The following is a 20,094-nucleotide window of genomic DNA, read 5'->3' on the forward strand; positions in this document are numbered from 1 at the left end:
AAAGCAACTCGGCTAATAAGGTATGGGCTGTGGCCAGATGACTAGTCATACCAATATAAGCAACTCGTGGGGAGGGACAGCAGCGCCCGTAACATCCGCTTCTGGCGTGACCTGCGAAAAATTAGGAAAATTAGCCCTCGATAAGGCATCAGGTGCCACATTTTGAGAACCTGGTACATGCGTACTAGTAATACAGAAATGATGTTGCAACGAGAGTTGAACTCGACGCCTCATGAGACACATGACATGTGATGACTTAGACAAACCACTGGTTATAATATCTACCACTGCAGCGTTGTCTGTTACAAACAACACAGTGAGATTTGTCCAGCGGCTGCCCCAGATAAAGGAGGCCGCCACTATGGGGTACAGCTCGAAGAGTGCTGAGGTTTGCAGGAAACCCAGGATCTGTCTAACCTCAACTGACTACTCACCTGCGACCCAGTGGGTGCCAAAAATAGCAGCAAAACCTGTGCCAGCAGCCGCGTCTGAGAAGATTACTGGAGACAGGTTAGACAATTCGGGAATAAACAAGGACACCCCATTCCACTGGCTGAGGAAGTGGTCCCAAATGTGTAGGTCAGATAAGGCCTGACTATCCAGGCTTACCGGGCTGTCCTGATTTGGAGCAGTAGCGAGGAGGGCCAACAAGCGGGAAATAAATGACCTGCCTTGCGGGATGATCCTCATAGAAAAATTTAACATGCCCAGTAATGACTGTAAATCAGCCTTAGTGACCACGGTGGTAACTGAGAACCTGTGAACCACTTCCCTGATCCTAACTAACTTGTCCGACAGCAATCTGGCTAACGTGTTTTCCGAATCTAACACTATGCCTAGGAAAGTAATGACTGTGGATGGGCCCTCAACTTTCTTGGAGGATACCGGGACGCCCACCTGAGAAAAACAACTCAATAGTTTCCCCAGACCCAGGGGGGCCGGCCCTGGCCTCTTGATCAGCAGGAAATCATCCAAGTAATGGATGACGTGCTCACAGTAGATTTTATTCTCTAATACCCAATAGAGGGCCTGAGCCAACTGATCGAACAGCCACGGGCTGCTCTTAGAACCAAAAGTAAGTTTTGTTGAAAAGTAGTATTGGTCCCACCACTTAATGCCCAGCCACTGCCAGAGAGCTGGTGTATTAGGGAGTAACTTAAAGGTATCAGAGATATCGGCCTTGGACAATGCTGCTCTGGGTCCTAACCGAATGATAATGGCGATAGCCTGGTCAATGGAAGAATACCTCATACCCACTTCCTCTGATGGAATAAGGGAGTTGAGGCTAGGAACATGGGAACCATGCGGGGCTGACAGGTCTATGATCAGTCTCTCCTTCTTACTAAACTTACCCTTGACCACCCCTACGGGACTAACTCTCCACCGCTGGAAAGGGGGCACCTTAAAAGGACTGATCGAAAAAACATTTATCAACTTGTCTATGGCACTAGGATTCTTGCCAGCTCACTGAAGATTCTTACAATCGTGCGTAAACTCTGGAACGGTGACCAACCCGGTATGAAAACCTTTAGAAAAACCTGAAATCAAAAACTCCACGAAACCTGGATTAGGATGATCCACCAAGAACCCCCGTAAGCAACCAGTAATCACGACACTCATGTAGACTTTGATCGACTGAAATTACACAAAGAGTAGTTGTAATTGTTACAAATCTGGACCCTACCCAACTGAACAATAGGCCAACCCAACTTGTCAACTGAGCTGGAAGACCTGAAAACGTCTAGAGGTCCGGCCGACGAACCAGAAGGGTTAGACTTGTGGCACCACTTAACTGAGTGAAAATTCGACTGACATAACGAACAGGAAGGACCTTTCAAACCAGAAAAATGCCTACAAAATAACTCATTGTCTAAATTGGACCAATCTGTGATGAACTAAAACTGCGCTAAAGCCGCCGCTGCCTTGGCGGAAAAGGAACAATGATGATCATAAAACGAACACCCGCCATACTTATACCCTAACTCTATGACTCGGAAAAGGTACAAATCAAGTTCTTCCCTCCTATCAGGCCTAACAGAACATATCACATCTCTGAACAGACTGAATGCCATGACAAATTCGGGTATCGTCAACTTGCGATTGAGCCTGTGGTCTCGGCCTCTCAGCACCACAGAGACCTTACCGCAGGCAATGACCTTACTGTCGGACAAGTCCCTGGTAGCAATCAGCAAAGAAGCAAGGTTAACATCCCTACCCTCTAATATATCCTTTTTGATGTTAGCCTGAACAAAATGTGCATGAAAGACATTGGGAACGGCCTGCGTTGAACGACAGCTACCTGTTGCGGATGTAGAGGCAACGGGTAGGTCCGAAAAAGAGACAGGAACGACCGATGCACGAGACTCTACCATCTCCAACCTTGCTTGTATACTAGTAACGGACGACATTAAGCTATTCAACATGACGTGTAACTGGAGACGACATTGTGACACGGAGCCACTGAGTATTTCAACAGCCGATACAACTCAGCCTTCCTGGCGGAAGTCGGGAAAGGAATACCCCTCTTTGTTAGTTTCGTAGTAAGCCTAGGGATAGTTCATGCACGTAGGGATGGAATACTGCCGCCTTCAGACATTCCCACAACATCCTCATCCACGGAAGCCTCAACAATATCTGAAGCTCGCGACATTTCAGCTGTAGAGACAATATAACACGAAACAATGGACAGCGAATGAGACATGAACAACACTTGCAACCTCCCCCCCCCGACATGTACCTCTACTACCTGGCAGGTAAGTCAAGATCCTGGACGTAACTTGAGAGAAACGCTTGAACCTAGAAGCAAACAATTATGCCGTCAACACTGGATTACACACCACGCCGGGAGGAAACCACAAACAACGGTAAGAAGAGGGTGAGCAAACAAGACTAGCGAGTAGAATTGAAGGAGACTATGTTAACTTATATTGTTACTCTTTATATCACCTCTCCCCTTCCTTCCTTTTTTTTTTCCCTCACTTTTTCCTCCCTCTCCAAAAAGTTTCCCTCATCACAAGAACATGACCTGTGACCGCAACCGCACAAATTAAGGCCTGCGAGTCATACCCACTAACCCCACCTACTGCCTGGGAGAAGGAAAAAAGAAAAACAACCTGCGGCTATGTCCTGCCTCCCTAACGGGGAGAGCCTCAGGTGATAAGGCGCTAACGAACCCCATGAATGAGAAATTAAATGCAGCCAGAGACCGCACAGCACTTCCTCTAAGACCACCCCCCCACCCCACAGGCCCTAACTCCCTAGCCTACACTCCACCATATTAATCGACTACCCTCCCTGGACACAGTTATTTTTCCCACTTTTATTTTTTATTTTTATCCAATTATATATATTTTCTCCTCCTTCTACCCCTGGAAAAGACTGGCACCCTCAAGATTACCACTAACCGACCTGGTACAGGGCTCCAACCAACCCGGTAGAGGGCTCCACACACACATTGGCTCACAACCTGCCAGCACTGATAACGGACAGACCCGCGACAACCCTGTAACTTTCAAAAACACTCGACAAGCCCCGCCCCCCGTACCCCGTATCCCTGCCTATCTAACAGCACGGCGGCCCGTGCCAGACATTAAACAAACTGCTGAGCGGGGACATGCCGCCCCCTGCACCCTAACGTGTCATGCCACGTGGCGAGCTAGCGTTGCTCCCTGGCAGACCGCTCCGGTGAGGGGGTGCCCCCCTCACCTAGGTGGCCGACCCACTGCCGGCCGGACTCAGAAGCGCTGGGCTGCAGGACGTGGCAGCTACTCACCGTAGATGGACACCGCTGCCGATGAGACACCGCTCCGCTCCCTGCATACACCGGTCTCCAAACAGTAGGAACCCACGTACAAAGTGGGAGGGACGCCGGCCGAACATAAAGGTAGCAGTGCCCCTCCCACAAATACAGGCCAATGAATCGGCCTTTACACATGTCAGGTTTGGGTTAGTCAATATTTTGTACATGAGGTTATAATTACATATCTTGCACAGTAAATTGAGAGACTGCAATTTCAAACTATACAAACTGTCAGGAAAAATATTTTAAGTCAGACCTTTGAGTTGGATTAGAAACATCCATTCTGAGCCTGAGTTGGCTGCCCTTTCCTTGGGCTGTTTTTCATGAACTCTGCCTGACCTGACCTCAGCTTGTCCTTGACTATGGTCTAATCCTGATTTTGGTTTTGCCTGATCCCTTGATGCTCTGCCTGATGTCTCTTGCCCCTGTGGGTCAGCAGGCTACCAAACAGAGACTACCTCAAGAGGTAGCAGCCTGATGGTTCCACTGCAGCGAAGTCCAGATTCCTGTTAAGGGATAACGCCCTTATGAGTAACCCCAAGCCAAATCTGTTTTGTAGACGCAATGGTTCCACATTCACTTTGTAATATTTATGTTAATTTATTTCCAAAATAGCACATCTTTTTAAGTTTGTTCATTTTTTACTTTCGTTTTTTTCTGACCTTTTTATTAAAGGGAATCTGTCACTAGTTTTTTTTTCTGATTGCAATCAGCAGCAGGGGGGGGGGGGGGGGCGGGAGAGTCAGGTCTTCATAAATATCAGTAGTCATCAGCTTACACTGTGTACTGAACAGCCCCAACACTGGAGACAAAGAAAGTGACCCAGCATTTAGCTAACGGGATCTGTCCCTAGTTTAAATTGCCCTTAGTTAGAGCAGGCAACTATGCCCTTTTCTCCAATCCCCTCCCCACCATTTAGATGCTTCAGTTGCTATTGAGAGAGGCATATAGGGCTTAGACTAGGAATTATTCCCAATGCTGGCTGGAAAACTTTCTGTGGTGGATATTTATCAAGACTGGCGTTTTCATAGTCAGTCTTGATTTTTCCTGTGCAGCTAAAGGAGTAGGCCTCTCATAGAGGTACTGGCTGGGAGACTAAAATCTATGGCAGCCTCTTAGCTGCTCTAGATTTCTGTCTTAATTCGTGCCTGAAAACTTGCATGAATTGCGCCAAAAGTACTAGACCTGCTGACACTGCCCTCTTCAACCCTCTTTCCTCTCCACTTCAGAAAAGTGGCAAGAAGGGAAAAAAAGGCCGGAAATTTTACAACAAATATGGCGTACACCAAAATTAGTGACTTTTCTACACCACAATAGTGGCATAAATACCATAATAAATGTCCACCTGTATTTAAAAAAAATGAACATATTTTTAAGACATGTAAGACATTTTTTTTCTTATGTCTCATGTATTTAATTTTAGTTTTATTAATTTGATTTAAAGTCCTTTGATTTAATTGTCCTTTCATATATTTTTTCAATGTGTAGGAACAGAGATATTGAATGTTTTTCTAAGATACTTTATAAGGGAATTGTGTTAATGTTTGTTAGAAAACAGCCTCTAAAGTGCTAGTTAGCGACCCTCTGAGTGTTACCCAAAAAATTATTTCTTCACTTTTCTACTGAATGCCGGAGATGAGTATACTATTGGTATACTATTAGCTTTTTTTTTTTGTTTGTTTTGTTCGAATAAGTTAGGCATACAAAACAGGGTAGGGAGTCAGCCGCTTTGCAGGGAGACCAGAGGCAGACTGAAAAGCTGGAATTTCCTTAACCACGGTTAGTTAGAGGGTTGCTAAGGGAACATTTTAGAGGCTGCTTTATAATTTAAAAAAAATGAACATAATTCCCTAATAAAGTATAGTAGAAAAACAATTTACATCCCTCACCCAAGTGATGGAGTACCAGGACTATCAGAGACATGGAGTGACATAGTCTTATCTCTGTATGTAGTGTATAGTCTTAGCTAGACCTTCAGAAATACAAAAGAGTTGTCATTTATTCCTCTAATGATAATATGAGGACTCTGCTCATCTTATCCCAATCTATACAGCAAAGCTGTGATTTAAATAATGTCCTTTTCTGAATATACAGTATATTCTTTTTAATATTTTCCCTAAGATATTCTATTTCTACCGTATTTTCTATATTTATATTCTATTTATATTTTTAGGCAAGTAGTCAAGATGAGAGAAAAAGAGACTTTGAAACCATATTTGCACACTATGATGTAGTAAGTACGATTTATTTTTCCTACTGTCAATGTAAAAATGGCATGTACAGTAAAAATTACAATGCAGAAAATAGTGCATAAAAAAGGCTTGAAGTCTTTTCTTTAGTCTAGTTTAATAGGATGATATATACTGTACATTTTACAAGCCCTGCAGAGTTGTTTTCACTCCTGGAAAAATGAACTCTCAAAGCACAACAGATGTTTTTTTTTTTTTTTTATAGTATGAAGACGCCAGTGTCAAGACCAGCACATATAAGAATTCAAATAGCTCAAGTCGTTGTCAATAGTCCTTTAGGGCAATTTTAGGGCAATTATAGATCTTTTTCTGCTGGTTTGAGGGCTTTTCCATTTTTTTGTTGACTTTTTCTGCGTGCCATATTTTATAGGCAAAAAACACCAGCTCCACATGTTGCATGGAAGAGTGAGGAAAATATTAAACCCAGAACAAACAGTAGTGGCATTTTTTTCACCCTTGTGGTGCGTTTTGGGGTCAATAGCATTTATTTTTTAAATTTCAGTATTCTCTGGTTATGACATTATTTCTTCATTACCTGCCATTTTTTTCTCCCATAGATCTCTATTGTCTTTTTCAAACTTTAAATAGGCATATGTGTAATGTCTGCTGGCATTTTTAATGGTGTTTTTGCATGGTGCTTTTTTACCAATGCTTTTGGCCCATATGACTCCATAGAGGAAGAGGCATTTACAGGGGGCTCATACTTTCCTATAAAAAATAACAAAAAATAACACAAAAGGCAGGCATACAAAAAAGGGAGTAAAAAACTCCAGTTGGTAAAACACACTATATGGGCAAACAAAGCCTCAAAAGTCAGTTGTTTTTTTAGGCTTTATACCCCAAAAAACACCAGGACTAAAATTGTGTGTGAAGGAACCCTTACCAGTGTATACTGCAAATCCATTCATTTGTTTTACGCTGTGAACGATGACATCCAATGATATGGTCGAATATGATCCAACAATCCATTTTTTTAACCATGCTATATATTCAGCATTTATCTAGTGAAGGGTTCAAAAGGTTGTATAACTTAATAAAGATCTGTGCTATCACTCTTCCATTCTAGATTTACTAGGGGAATTGTAGATAAGGTTCCTTCAGACTTAAGCAAAACATTTGGTACTCCACTGTGTTATTTTCCTTTGTACAACAGTCTTTATTCATAAAGATAATAATCTATAGTTTTATGTCTCAGTTCACATAAATGTAACTCAATATATGTTTTTTTTTTCCAGAGCAAAACAGGAGAATTGGAAGGTCCTGAAGTAGATGGATTTGTAAAAGACATGATGGAACTAGTGAAGGTACTTTTGCTCAACAACCGAATTCCCGTTTTTTTGTTGTTGTTTTTTTAGGTTGTGTGCCACATTCAAATAAAGGAGGCCATATTGAACCGCATTAGGCATAAGGGTAGTTTATTTGTGGGATGAGTTGTACTTTCTATTGGCACCATTTTGAGTTACATATGATTTACCGATTAACTTTCCATTTTTGTAGTGAATCTGGGATGGATAAAAACAGCATCTCACTTATGGTGGAACCACACCACCTAATCTTTAATGTGGAGGTACCTCCTGAAAGGGTTCTTTCAGCCACTTAGTGTACAAATGTCCAGAGCATGCTCCTTTTACAATCAGTGAACAAACTTTTATTGAGGCCTCATGCACTTGACTATATATATTTTACAGTCCTCAAAACTTGGATCAGCAAAATACAGATGACATTTGTGTGATGTCTGTGATGTATCTGCTTTTTTTGTGGACTCATTTACTTTAATGTGCGTGAGGCCTAAATAACATTATATGACAACAGAAATGCACGTGTAAATTCTGATTCTTCCAGATAATATATGACAAAATGTTGGTCTCTGGCCCTTTTTAAGTCATATCAGGTGTAGAAAAGAAGTAGCCTATGTGGATGCTGCCGGTCAAAGGCTAATGAAATGGAGCTCCATTCCTCCAGCCTACGTGAGGGGCAGCATCTGCACAGGCTTCTTCTCTTCTATACCAGATACACCAAGACCGAAATGTCATCATATATAACGACATACAGAAACGTAATGCACACGGAGTAACTTCAGTTTTTTTGGCGGACCCATTGAAATAAAATGGCATTGAAATAAAACGGACATGGAAAGAAAATGCGTTCAATGGCATGAGGCCATATGCTAGAAGGATCTGCACGTCTTTTGTCACATAATGGGATTTAATAAAAGTTTGTTCACTGAATGCAAAAGGAGTGTGTCCTGGACTTTTATACACAGTATAAATAACTCGTATGGGGTCATTTATTGAGACCAGCATTTTAGACGCCGGTCTTAATATGTCCCTGCGCTGGCAGTGGATCCGACAAAGTTATGTAGAGGAGCCGGCCTCTATATAAGTTTGGTGTATCCAGTGCCGATCCAAAAGTAAGCCAGCTTCCTTGTTGCCTTACATTCAGACCATTTTTTTACGCCTAAAATAGGCCACACCACTCCCACTTTTTTAGACCCGCTGTGAGCGAGGAAAAGTCGCAGATTGCGGCGCAACTAACCTTCTAACCAATTTGCACCAGAAATACGCCTAATGTACGGTAGGTATATTTCTGATTGTAAATGACCCCCATAATATTAATTCTATGAGTTGGGTTTATTATGGTGATACCAAATTTAGAATGTTTTTTTATACAGTCCTGATCAAAAGTTTAAGACCCCTTGAAAAATTGCAAAAAATCATATTTTACACTTTTTGATCTTAACAAGGTTCCAAGTAGAGCTTCAACATGCAACAAGAAGAAATAAGAGTGAGACAAAACATTTTTTGAGCATTCAATTAATTGAAAATAACGATTAAACTGAAACAGGCTGTTTTTCAGCTGATACAAATTTTAGGACCACATGCCTTTAAAAGGCCAAATTTGTGCAAAGATGTGGATTCATTGTCATTTTCTGTCAGGTAGTCACACGATGTGATGGCAAAGGCAAAAAAACTTGCCCTTTTTGAACGTGGTCGGTTTGTTGAACTGAATAAGCAGGGTCTCTTACAGCGTGCCATTGCTGCTGAGGTGGGACGCAGTAAGACAGTCATTTGGAATTTCTTAAATGATCCTGAGAGTTATGGAACAAAAAAGTCAAGTGGAAGACCCCAAAAAAATTCATCAGCACTAAGCCGGAGGATCCAATTGGCTGTCCGTCAAGACACTGGACGATCCTCGACCCAAGTTAAGGCCCTTACTGGTGCTGACTGAAGCCCCATAACCATCAGACGGCATCTGAGACTGAAGGGCTTCAAAAACAAAAAACGTCTTCAAAGACCTCGTCTCCTTGAATGCCACAGAACTGCTCGTTTGGACTTTGCAAGAGAGCACCAAACATGGGACATTCAAAGATGGAAGAAAGTTTTATTCTCTTTGCCTTGATGGTCCTGATGGTTTCCAATGTTACTGCCATGACAAACAGATCCCACCTGAGATGTTTTCTATGCGCCACAGTGGAGGGGACGCCATAATGGTCTGGGGTGCTTTTTCCTTCAGTGGAACAATGTAGCTTCAGGAAGTGCAGGGGCGTCAAATGGCCACTGGCTATGTCCAGATGTTACAGAGAGCATTCCTCATGACTGAGGGCCCTCGTCTGTGTGGTGACGACTGGGTTTTTCAACAGGACAACGCTACAGTACACAATGCCCGCAGGACAAGGGACTTCTTCCAGGAGAATAACATCACTCTTTTGGCCCATCCTGCGTGTTCCCCTGATCTAAATCCAATTGAGAACCTTTGGGGATGGATGGCAAGGGAAGTTTACAAAAATGGACAACAGTTCCAGACAGTAGATGGCCTTCGTGCGGCCGTCTTCACCACTTGGAGAAATGTTCCCACTCACCTCGTGGAAACACTTGCATCAAGCATGCCGAAATGAATTTTTGAAGTGATAAACAATAACGATGGAGCTACTCATTACTGAGTTCATGTTTGGAAGTTGGATTTATGTTTTGGGGGGGTTTATTTTTTTTTGGGAGGTGTGGTCCTAAACTTTTGATCAGCTGAAAAACAGCTTGTTTCAGTTTATTTGTTGTTTTCATTAAAATTGAATGCTCAAAAAATGTTTTCTCACTCCCATTTCTTCTTGTTGCATGTTGAAGCTCTACTTGGAACCTTGTTAAGATCCAGCCATGCTAAATATGATTTTTTGCCATTTTTCAAGTGGTCTTAAACTTTTGATCAGGACTGTATTAAACATATTAGCCCAATAAAAGCATGTTTTTTGGAAAACAAATAATTTTGGGGGTGTCCTGTTTTGAGAACCATAAGCTTTTAATTTTTTCATCAACATAACTGCGTTTTTGTGCACACTTCTGGAGCAGCCATCTTTAGTAAGGTAGACTCACCCGTCCGGCGATGTACAGGTAAGCCCTTACCTGTGCCTGTGTTGGTAGCCGGTCTGAAATCAAACGCAGTCACAGGGAGCAGGCAGTTCCGAGAACAGCCGCCGGGGCCTTCATCGGGCTGTTTTTGGAACTGCCTGCTCCCGGTGAGTGACCGCATTTGATTTCAGACTGGCCCCCGACACAGGCACAGGTAAGGGCTTACCTGTTCATCGCCGAACGGGTGAGTCTACCTTACTAAAGATGGCAGACCGCATGTGTTCGCTGGCGAACACTGCGAACTGACCATTACTGTCCTGGAGTACATATTTTCTATTGGGGAAAAGTGGAAAAACATTAATGCTGCCATTGTTTTTTTTTTCTCATCACGCACAATGTTGTTTAAATAAAGTGTGATCTTTTTTTCTGTGGGTTGTTACTCTTGCAGCAGGGGAAGGACTTTTTTATTTTATTAAACATCAGTTAACTTAATGTAACCTTTATTTGTCCCTTCTATACGCCACAATTGTTTGATCATTTACAGTATATAATGCATTGGAAAACATAAGGGGAAATTAACAAAACTAGTGCAAAGGAAAACTGGCTAAGTTGCCCATAGCAACCAATTGAATTCCACCTTTCATTTTTAAGACCTCCCTGAAAGCCTGATTGGTTGCTATGGCAAACTAAGACAGCTACTTCCGTTTCAGGGCTCTCACAAGCGGACCAAAACGGATCAGTTCAGCCCCAATGCATTCTGAATGGATAAGGATCCGTTCAGAATGCATCAGTTTGGCTGCGTTTGGTCTCCGTTGCGTTTTTTAGGCGGTCACTAAAACGCAGCTTGCAGCTTTTTGGTGTCCACCTGACGATGCGGAGCCAAATGGATCCGCCCTGACTTACAATGTAAGTCAATGAGGACGGATCCGTTTTTACTGACACAATATGGTGCAATTCAAAACGGAACCGTCCCCCATTGACTTTCAATGTAAGTCAAGACGGATCCGTTTTGACTTAGACTTTTTTTTAATGAATAATACAAACGTATCCGTTATGAATGGATACAAGCGTTTGCATTATTGATGCGGATCCGTCTGTGCAGATACAAGACGGATCCGCACCGAACGCCAGTGTGAAAGTAGCCTTAGCCGTCAAACCCCTGGCAGGGGCAATATTCGAATTCACGAAATTTTCACGAATATTTGGGCAAATATTCATCATATATTTGCGAATTCGTGATCTCCAGTCATTATTTTCTTGATTGCGGAAATCGGCAATCGGAAAATTTGCAATAAAAATTTGCGATCAACACTACTTCTAAAGTCAAAGATATTGCAGCCTTCTCATTGGCCTACAAGCAAGAAGCAGTGAGGGATCATGGGTACTGATGAAAAAAAATCTCGAATAATCGCGATTACGCAGATATAGCACTATATTTTAGATAATTGCAAATTCTCAAAGTGCCAATATTCACGATAAAAAAAATCGCTATTAGAATATTTGCGATCAACACTAGTTACCAGTTGAGGAGTGGTGGGGGGGGGGGGGTGTCTCTGCATAGTCTGACCCTATCCAATTAGTGCTGCTAGTATCAGATTGTACAGGGACACAACCCCAACTGGCAGGGACGGACTGGAACATAAAGTGGCCCTAGAAAAATAAACCTGAAAGTGGCCCCATGTTGTAGGGAGGTCCACATTGACAAAAAGTTCAACAACACAGGTAGATAGGGCCAGCATAAGTAGGGAGAGACAGCAGAAGTAGGTGAGGCTAGCAATACTGGAGTGCTGTGATGGCTAACCTCTGGCACTCCAGTTGTGGTAAAACTACAACTCCCAAGATGTAAACTTGCTTGGCTGTTTTAAGAACTCCATAAATAAGGAATGGAGCATGCTGGGAGTTGTAGTTTCATCACAGCTGGAGTGTCAAAGGTTAGCCATCACTGCTTAGTGCAACACAAAATGCTGTCCCAGCAGAACCAAATACCTTGGAGCAGAACAAAATACTGTCGCACTTGCCACAGTATTTAACAGTATAACCGTCCTGAGAATGGCGATACAATTGAATTCAGAAGGGCACCTGCAGCCATTGTTCAAGTGCATAAGTACCTTATGCTCCTACATTATTTAATGCTGAGAGCATCAGATCATTATGTACCTGGCCTGTGGCTGTGAGGAGAGCTTGGGTGGCCCTCTGGACGTTGGCCCCCCAGGAAATTTCCCTGTGGGGTCCATGGCCAGTCCACCACTCCCAACTGGTAACACAAAGATGGACCTTTATTGGAGACCGATGGCAATTTATTCATAAGCATCTTGCAGGAATAGAGGCTCCAGAATTGTTATTACAAGTAGATTCCACAAGGTGTCAAGAGAGTAACAGGTTCTTTTTAAGTCATCTTCACATCTGTTGTGCTCTACATTTTCTAGTCCATATGTGACAAAAAAATGCCACTTTTTACAGTTGTGTATGAATACTGTTATAATATTGTATATCTTTTGCATACAGCCAAGTATCACCGGTGTGGATCTCGATAAGTTCCGTAAAATTCTACTAAACCATTGTGATGTCAACAGGGATGGCAAAATCCAGAAGTCTGAGCTTGCACTATGCCTTGGTCTGAAAGTAAGCCCATGAATCATTAAGTATCTGCCTCTTTGTGCCTCTTATGACAGAACTTGCTGGTTTTAAGTTAACCATGTTCTGCTACAGAACTTTTGTTAAACTGGTCCTTGTGGAAGTTCGGAGTATCTGCAATTAAAGTGCGCAAGAAGTGCAGACGCAATTGAGTGCATGACAGGCTTTTTTATGAGTATGTTTCTAATGGAAGCTCTTACAGTAATGTTCTTGTGACCAAGGTTACACTGCGATTTTTGCCATGCCTTACTGGGACTCAACAGTTTTGCAACATTTTTCATCTAGGACATATTACTATTTAGTTTTATTGTAAAACAATTTGGGCACCGTGGTGTTGCACAAAAGTAGCAGGCAATGGTAACTTTTGTATAGCTTGCATTAATGGCTGCATCTGGTATTCTCTTGGATAAGAGAGTTGTTCAATGTCAGAAGCATTACTTCAGTGGGCATGTAAAGTGGCAGTGTAGCCCCATCCCAATGGCTAATCTACTGAATATGATATGTAATTTACTCATGTCAATGTAAATCTTGCAGCATTTGTTGAATGCATTCAATTTGTTTTACTGCGGGAAATTGAAAAATGCATATATTTGATGTATTTGTTGTCATGTAGTGCTGCAGTGGAGTAATAAAGTTGTATGTTTTTTCAAAATATAACCAACTGGTTCATGTGTTTCTGTTCAAAATAGACAATATAGAGTCAGAAGATGAGTTCCATTGACTTTATTTTTTTGTATTTTACAAAATAATTATTCATAGATGTACAGTCATCACAAAGGATGGGTGTGGAAATTACAGGATCAATAGACATGTTAATGATATGCGAAGCAAAATATCAATATATTCAGTTTCAAGTATGAGCACTATGCACAGAAATAAGGCTACTTTCACACTTGCGTTTGGGGTTCTGCTTGTGAGATCCGTTTGAGGGCTCTCACAAGCGGCCCCGAATGGATCCGTTCTTTCCCAATGCATTCTGAATGGATAAGAATCCTCCCAGAATGCATCAGTCTGGCTCCGTTCCGCCTTCAGCGGGCAGCGTTTTGGTCTCCGCCTGGCGGATCCGTCTGAACTAACAATAGAAGTCAATGGATACGGATCCGTTTACATTGACACAATATTGATGCAATTGTAAACGGATCCGTCCCCCATTGACTTTTCAATGTAAAGTCAGGAGTCCCTATTAATATACCATCGGATCTGAGTTTTCTCTAATCCGATGGTATATTTTAACTTGAAGCATCCCCATCCCATTGGTGGCCAGTGAGGCCCCCCTCCCTCCCTCCCTAGCATTAAAAGCATTGGTGGCCAGTGTGGCCCCCCTCCCTCCCCAGTATTAAAAGCATTGGTGGCCAGTGCGGCCCCCCTCCCTCCCTTCCCAGTATTAAAAGCATTGGTGGCCAGTGCGCCCCCCCCCCCCGCCTCCCTCCCCAGTATTAAAAGCATTGGTGGCACTCAGATCCAACAGTATATTCTAACACAGAGGCGTTCCCATAGTGATGGGGATGCTTCACAGGCTAACAACCCCCCTCCCCCCCATCATTGGTGGCAGTGGAGTGACATTTCCGATCGGAGTCCCAGTTTAATCGCTGGGGCTCCGATCGGTTACCATGGCAGCCAGGACGCTACTGCAGTCCTGGCTGCCATTGTTACTTAGCTTATACTTACCTGCGCTGTCTGTGGCCGGCTGGCGCTCCTCCTACTGGTAAGTGACAGGTCTGTGCGGCCACAGACAGCGCAGGTAAGTATAAGTTAAGTAACCATGGCAGCCAGGACTGCAGTAGCGTCCTGGCCGCCATGGTAACTGATCGGAGCCCCAGCGATTAAACTGGGACTCCGATCGGAAATGCCGCTCTGCTGCCACCAATGATGGGGGGGAGGGGGGTTGTTAGCCTGTGGCCACTGCCACCAATGCTTTTAATACTGGGAGGGAGGGAGGGGGGGGGCTGCACTGGCCACCAATGCTTTTAATACTGGGGAGGGAGCCGCACTAGCCACCAATGCTTTTAACAGGGGAAGGAGGCGGTGCCGCACTGACCACCAATGCTTTTAATACTGGGGAGGGAGGGGGGCGCCGCAAGTGGCCACCAATGCTTTTAATACTGGGGAGGGAGGGAGGTCTTGCCCCTGCTGCCTGGCAGCACCCGATCAGGGGGCTGAGATCCGCACAAGTAACCCCTCAGGTGCGGCACCTGAGGGGTTAATTGTGCGTATCACAGCCCCCTGTAAGAGATCGGGTGCTGCCAGGCAGCAGGGGGCAGTTATGTACACAGTTCTTGGTATATTCTAACTTGAAGCATCCCCATCACCATGGGAACGCCTCTGTGTTAGAATATACTGTTGGATCTGAGTTTTCACGATGGTGAAAACTCAGATCTGAAAAAGCTGTTATGCAGATGGATCCGCACTGAACGGATAACATTGTTTGCATTTATAGGTGCGGATCCGTCTGTGCAGATACCATCTGTGCGGATCCGTCTGTGCAGATGCATGGAATAGCCTTCCTGCAGAAGTGGTAGCTGCAAATACAGTGAAGGAGTTTAAGCATGCATGGGATAGGTATAAGGCCATCCTTCATATAAGATAGGGCCAGGGGCTATCCATAGTACTTAGTATATTGGGCAGACTAGATGGGCCAAATGGTTCTTATCTGCCCACACATTCTATGTTTCTATGTTTCTATACCAGACGGATCCGCACCTAGCGCAAGTGTGAAAGTAGCCTAAATGAACTTACTTTGGCATGCTATCAGTGAGGTTATTAATGATTATATGAGGAATGTTCTGCCATCCTGAATGTACTTGGGCACACAAATCATCAAGAACCTCTGCTGGCAGCTCCCTTTGCAATTGCCGACCAATAACGTCCCAGATGGGAGACAAGTCCGTAGACGCTGCAGGCCATGACAGCAGGTTTATGAGCAACATATGGCCTGGTGTTGTACTGTTGAAAAATGGCTCCTGGGACACTTTGGAGAAATGGCCGTACCACTGGTTCCACAAGCAAATTAATTTAACGCTGAGCTGTTAGTGTAGCTGAAATAAATGATATTGCATTATAAAGGCCTCTTTAAGGAGTTGCCAATGTGGTCTCTAGACCAATCTCCAGCTATTATTGCATCCGAGACAAAAGTGGGACTCATCACTGAAGAGGATAGACCTCCATTCCAACCTCTATTGCTGTATTGCTGTGCATCATGATAATGTTTGAGAGCGGTGGCATGAGGTCAATAGAACACCTGTAGCTGGACGTCTGGCTCATAGCCCAATGTCATACAAACACCTTCTGATGGTTTGTGTAAACACTCTTTGCTGCCCTAGGCTGGGGATGTGATGTCCAATTTTGCCTTCTGTACAGAATGGATCATTACTAGTGATGAGCGGCATAGACAATATTCGTTTTCATGATATTTTGCGAATTCTTCACATAATATTAGCAGTAAATTAGCGAATTCTAGAATTCATAATCTCCAGTCATTATTTTTGCGATTGCGCAAATCGGCACTAATGATGTGCATATTTTTTATCTTTTGCGCAGTACATGCAACGTCACATTTTATCAGGTCTGATTAGATATTACTGATTGGTGCACTAAGTATTGTTGTGACATCACAGCATTATGTCTGTAGCATGTATATATGGACAGTAGTGATGGATGAACTACCGATCAAATGTTCACAAACCACACGTTCGCATCGCGCCCATTGACTTTAATAGCAGGCGAACCTTAAAAACACTCAGGTCATATTTGCAGCCACCAAATACAACCTATAAGTGCACAAATAGTCCCACAACATGGACAGTGACATACCAGAGGGGGATCATTGGCAAAAATTTCCCAAAAAATATGTATTTTAATCAGGGGCCATTTTTATGCGTCTTAGGCCACATGCACACGACAGTTGTTTTTTGTGGTCCACAAATAGCAGATCCGTGTTCCTGTTTTTTTTACATCCACATCCGTTCCATTTGTCCGCAAATTTAGTAAGTTGTGTTTCCGTGTGTCTTCAGTTTTTTTTTGCGGTCCGCAATTCTTGAAATTTCATATATTTAGGTTTTCCAGCAACCATCCGCCAAAAAAAACGGATCCGGGTGACATACAAATGGCTTCCGTTGGTCATCCGCATTTTTTTGCGGACCCATTGACTTCAATGGGTCCGCAAAACATTTATTGCGAACAAGAATAAGACATGCAATACTTTTCTTGCGGAGGGGAAACACGGACAGCGGACGTGGAAAATAAATGGTTGACTACACCGCAATTTTAACGGCGCCATAGAAATGCATGGGTAATCATCTGATTAGCCAAAAAAAACGGAACGGACGCAGAGAAAAACATGTGCATGTAGCCATAAAGTAAAACTCTCAAATATGTGCCCTGCTGGAGCCTAGAAAATTTGTATTTCTTTTCGGTTTGATGTATACAAATGTGCAGCACTCCACATTTTTGTATCCTGCAGAGTCCATAAAAAAAATGCTTACGTTAACATAATTTTTTTTCTACCATGGAACTATTTGGTGAACGGACACAACTGTACGGCATCAGTCTGAGGCATCTGTTAACGCATACATTTTTGCATTAAATAGATGGAAAAAATAGGAGGATCATATTCTACTGGGAAATACAGGGCACAGTATAATACACTAGAATCTATATAATATAGATATTAGCCCTACCCCCCAATAATAATACAATTAGATGGTCATTTATTATATAGAAATACGTCTATGTTAGGTGTATTTCTGACACAGATTGTGGCGCAAAGGTCCTTAGCACCGAAATCTACATATTTTTCCCGCTCATGCCAGGTTTAAAAAAGGATGGCGTGGGCAGGGAAAGGGATACAGTTATGGCCATCCAGTTATTGGATACCACCGCCATACATTGACCAGATAACACCTCTGTACAGTGACCGGATAACACCACCATATAAAAGGGTATAAGAGGGCACAGTACAGGGAATGACTAGGGGACCTGCACAGGGTGTGGCAAGAGGGAACAATGCAAGGTATAAGGGGGCACAGTATGGGGTGGGGGGCACAGTACGGGGTGGGGGGCACAGTCACATGACCCTGTGACATTAGAAGGTCCTTATGGTGAATGCGGTTCATACACCACCATAATGAGAGTCAGAGGAGTGAGACAGGGGAGTGATTATGTGGCTAGAGATAAAAATGTTTTACTTTGGCCAGAACAGGCCCCAAAAATTAGGCAATAGGCATTTACCTGACAGCAAAGAACTTTGGATTCTGGGGCTGGAGGTATATTAGGCGTTCGCAGGATAAATATGTAACTGTCAGCCAGTAGTGATGCCGCGGACATAAAATTTTCCGTTCGCGAACGGCGAATGCGAATTTCCGCAAATGTTCGCGAACCGGGCGAACCGCAATAGACTTCAATAGGAAGGCGAATTTGAAAACCCACAGGTACTCTTTGTGGCCACAATAGTGATGGAAAAGTTGTTTCAAGGGGACTAACACCTGGACTGTGGCATGCCGGAGGGGGATCCATGGCAAAACACCCATGATAAATTACGTAGTTGACGCAGAGTGTGGTAAGTTGAAATTGCAATGCGATTTATAGAACTTGAATTAATCGCATTGCGATTTCAACTTTCTCAAATCCGACAGTACATTCTAGCATAGAGTCGTTCCCATGGTAATAGGGATGCTCCATGAGCACGGAAGTCGGCAGAAGTTCTGTTGAAATCGCAATGCGATTTATAGAACTTAAATTAATCGCATTGCGATTTCAACTTAGAGCTTCTGCCGACTTCCGTGCTCATGGAGCGTCCCCATCACCATGGGAACGGCTCCATGCTAGAATGTACTGTCGGATTTGAGAAAGTTGTAATCGCAATGCGATTAATGCAGGTTATATTAATCGCATTGCAAATTCAACTTAGAGCTGCTGGGTTCCTAATGGTTGTATTGCTAGTATATAACAAAGATTGAGAATATAGTGCTATATTCGTTATATTCGTCAATTCTAGCAATACAACCATTAGGAACTTAGCTCTAAGTTGAATTCGCAATGCGATTATTATAACCTGCATTATTCGCATTGCGATTACAACTTAGATCTGAGTTCCTAATGGTTGTGTTGCTAGAATTGACAATGAATATAGCACTATATTCTCAATCTTCGTTATATTCTATCAATATAACCATTAGGAACCCAGCTCTAAGTTGTAATCGCAATGCGATTAATATAACCTGTATTAACCTCTTCAAGACACAGCCTTATTTCACCTTAAGGATCAGGTCATTTTTTGCAAATCTGACCAGTGTCACTTTAAGTGCTGATAACTTTAAAACGTTTTGACTTATCCAGGCCGTTCTGAGATTGTTTTTTCATCACATATTATACTTCATGACACTGGAAAAATTAAGTCCCAAAATTATTATTTTTTGCATAAAAAAATACCTAATTTATCAAAAATTTGGAAAAATTCGCAAATTTCAAAGTTTCAGTTTCTCTACTTCTGTAATACATAGTAATACTCCCAAAAATTGTGATGACTTTACATTCCCCATATGTGTACTTCATGTTTGAATTATTTTGGGAATCATATTTTATTTTTTGGGGATGTTACAAGGCTTAGAAGTTTAGAAGCAAATCTTGAAATTTTTCAGAAATCCAATTTTTAGGGACCACTACAGGTCTGAAGTCACTTTGCGAGGCTTACATAATAGAAACCACCCAAAATGACCCCATTCTATAAACTACACCCCTCAAGGTATTCAAAACTGATTTTACAAACTTTGTTAACCCTTTAGGTGTTGCACAAGAGTTATTGGCAAATGGGGATGAAATTTGAGATTTTTTTTGCCTAATTTTCCATTTTAACCAATTTTTTCCACTAACAAAGCAAGGGTTAACAGCCAAACAAGACTGTATCTTTATTGCCCTGACTCTGCCGTTTACAGAAACACACCATATGTGGCTGTAAACTACTGTACGGCCACACAGCGGTGCGTAGAGTGAAAGGTGCGCCGTTTGGTTTTTGGAAGGCAGGTTTTGCTGGACTGGTTTATTTACACCATGTCCCATTTGAAGCCCCCTGATGCAC

General features: G+C 42.8%; 1 protein-coding gene across 1 annotated transcript in view; it reads left to right on the forward strand.

Moving 5' to 3' along the window:
• The window catches only part of SCGN (secretagogin, EF-hand calcium binding protein), a 78,691-nt gene extending 65,350 nt beyond the window's left edge, over positions 1-13,341 (forward strand). Inside the window, exons 9-11 of the mRNA XM_044288193.1 lie at positions 5,973-6,032; positions 7,284-7,352; positions 12,894-13,341. Coding sequence (XP_044144128.1) covers positions 5,973-6,032; positions 7,284-7,352; positions 12,894-13,022 — 258 coding nt within the window. The 3' untranslated portion in view covers positions 13,023-13,341. The remainder of the gene's footprint in view (positions 1-5,972; positions 6,033-7,283; positions 7,353-12,893) is intronic.
• Positions 13,342-20,094: the final 6,753 nt, after the last annotated feature.

Source organism: Bufo gargarizans, chromosome 3 (genome assembly GCF_014858855.1).
Source record: "Bufo gargarizans isolate SCDJY-AF-19 chromosome 3, ASM1485885v1, whole genome shotgun sequence".
Classification (NCBI taxonomy): Eukaryota; Metazoa; Chordata; class Amphibia; order Anura; family Bufonidae; genus Bufo; species Bufo gargarizans.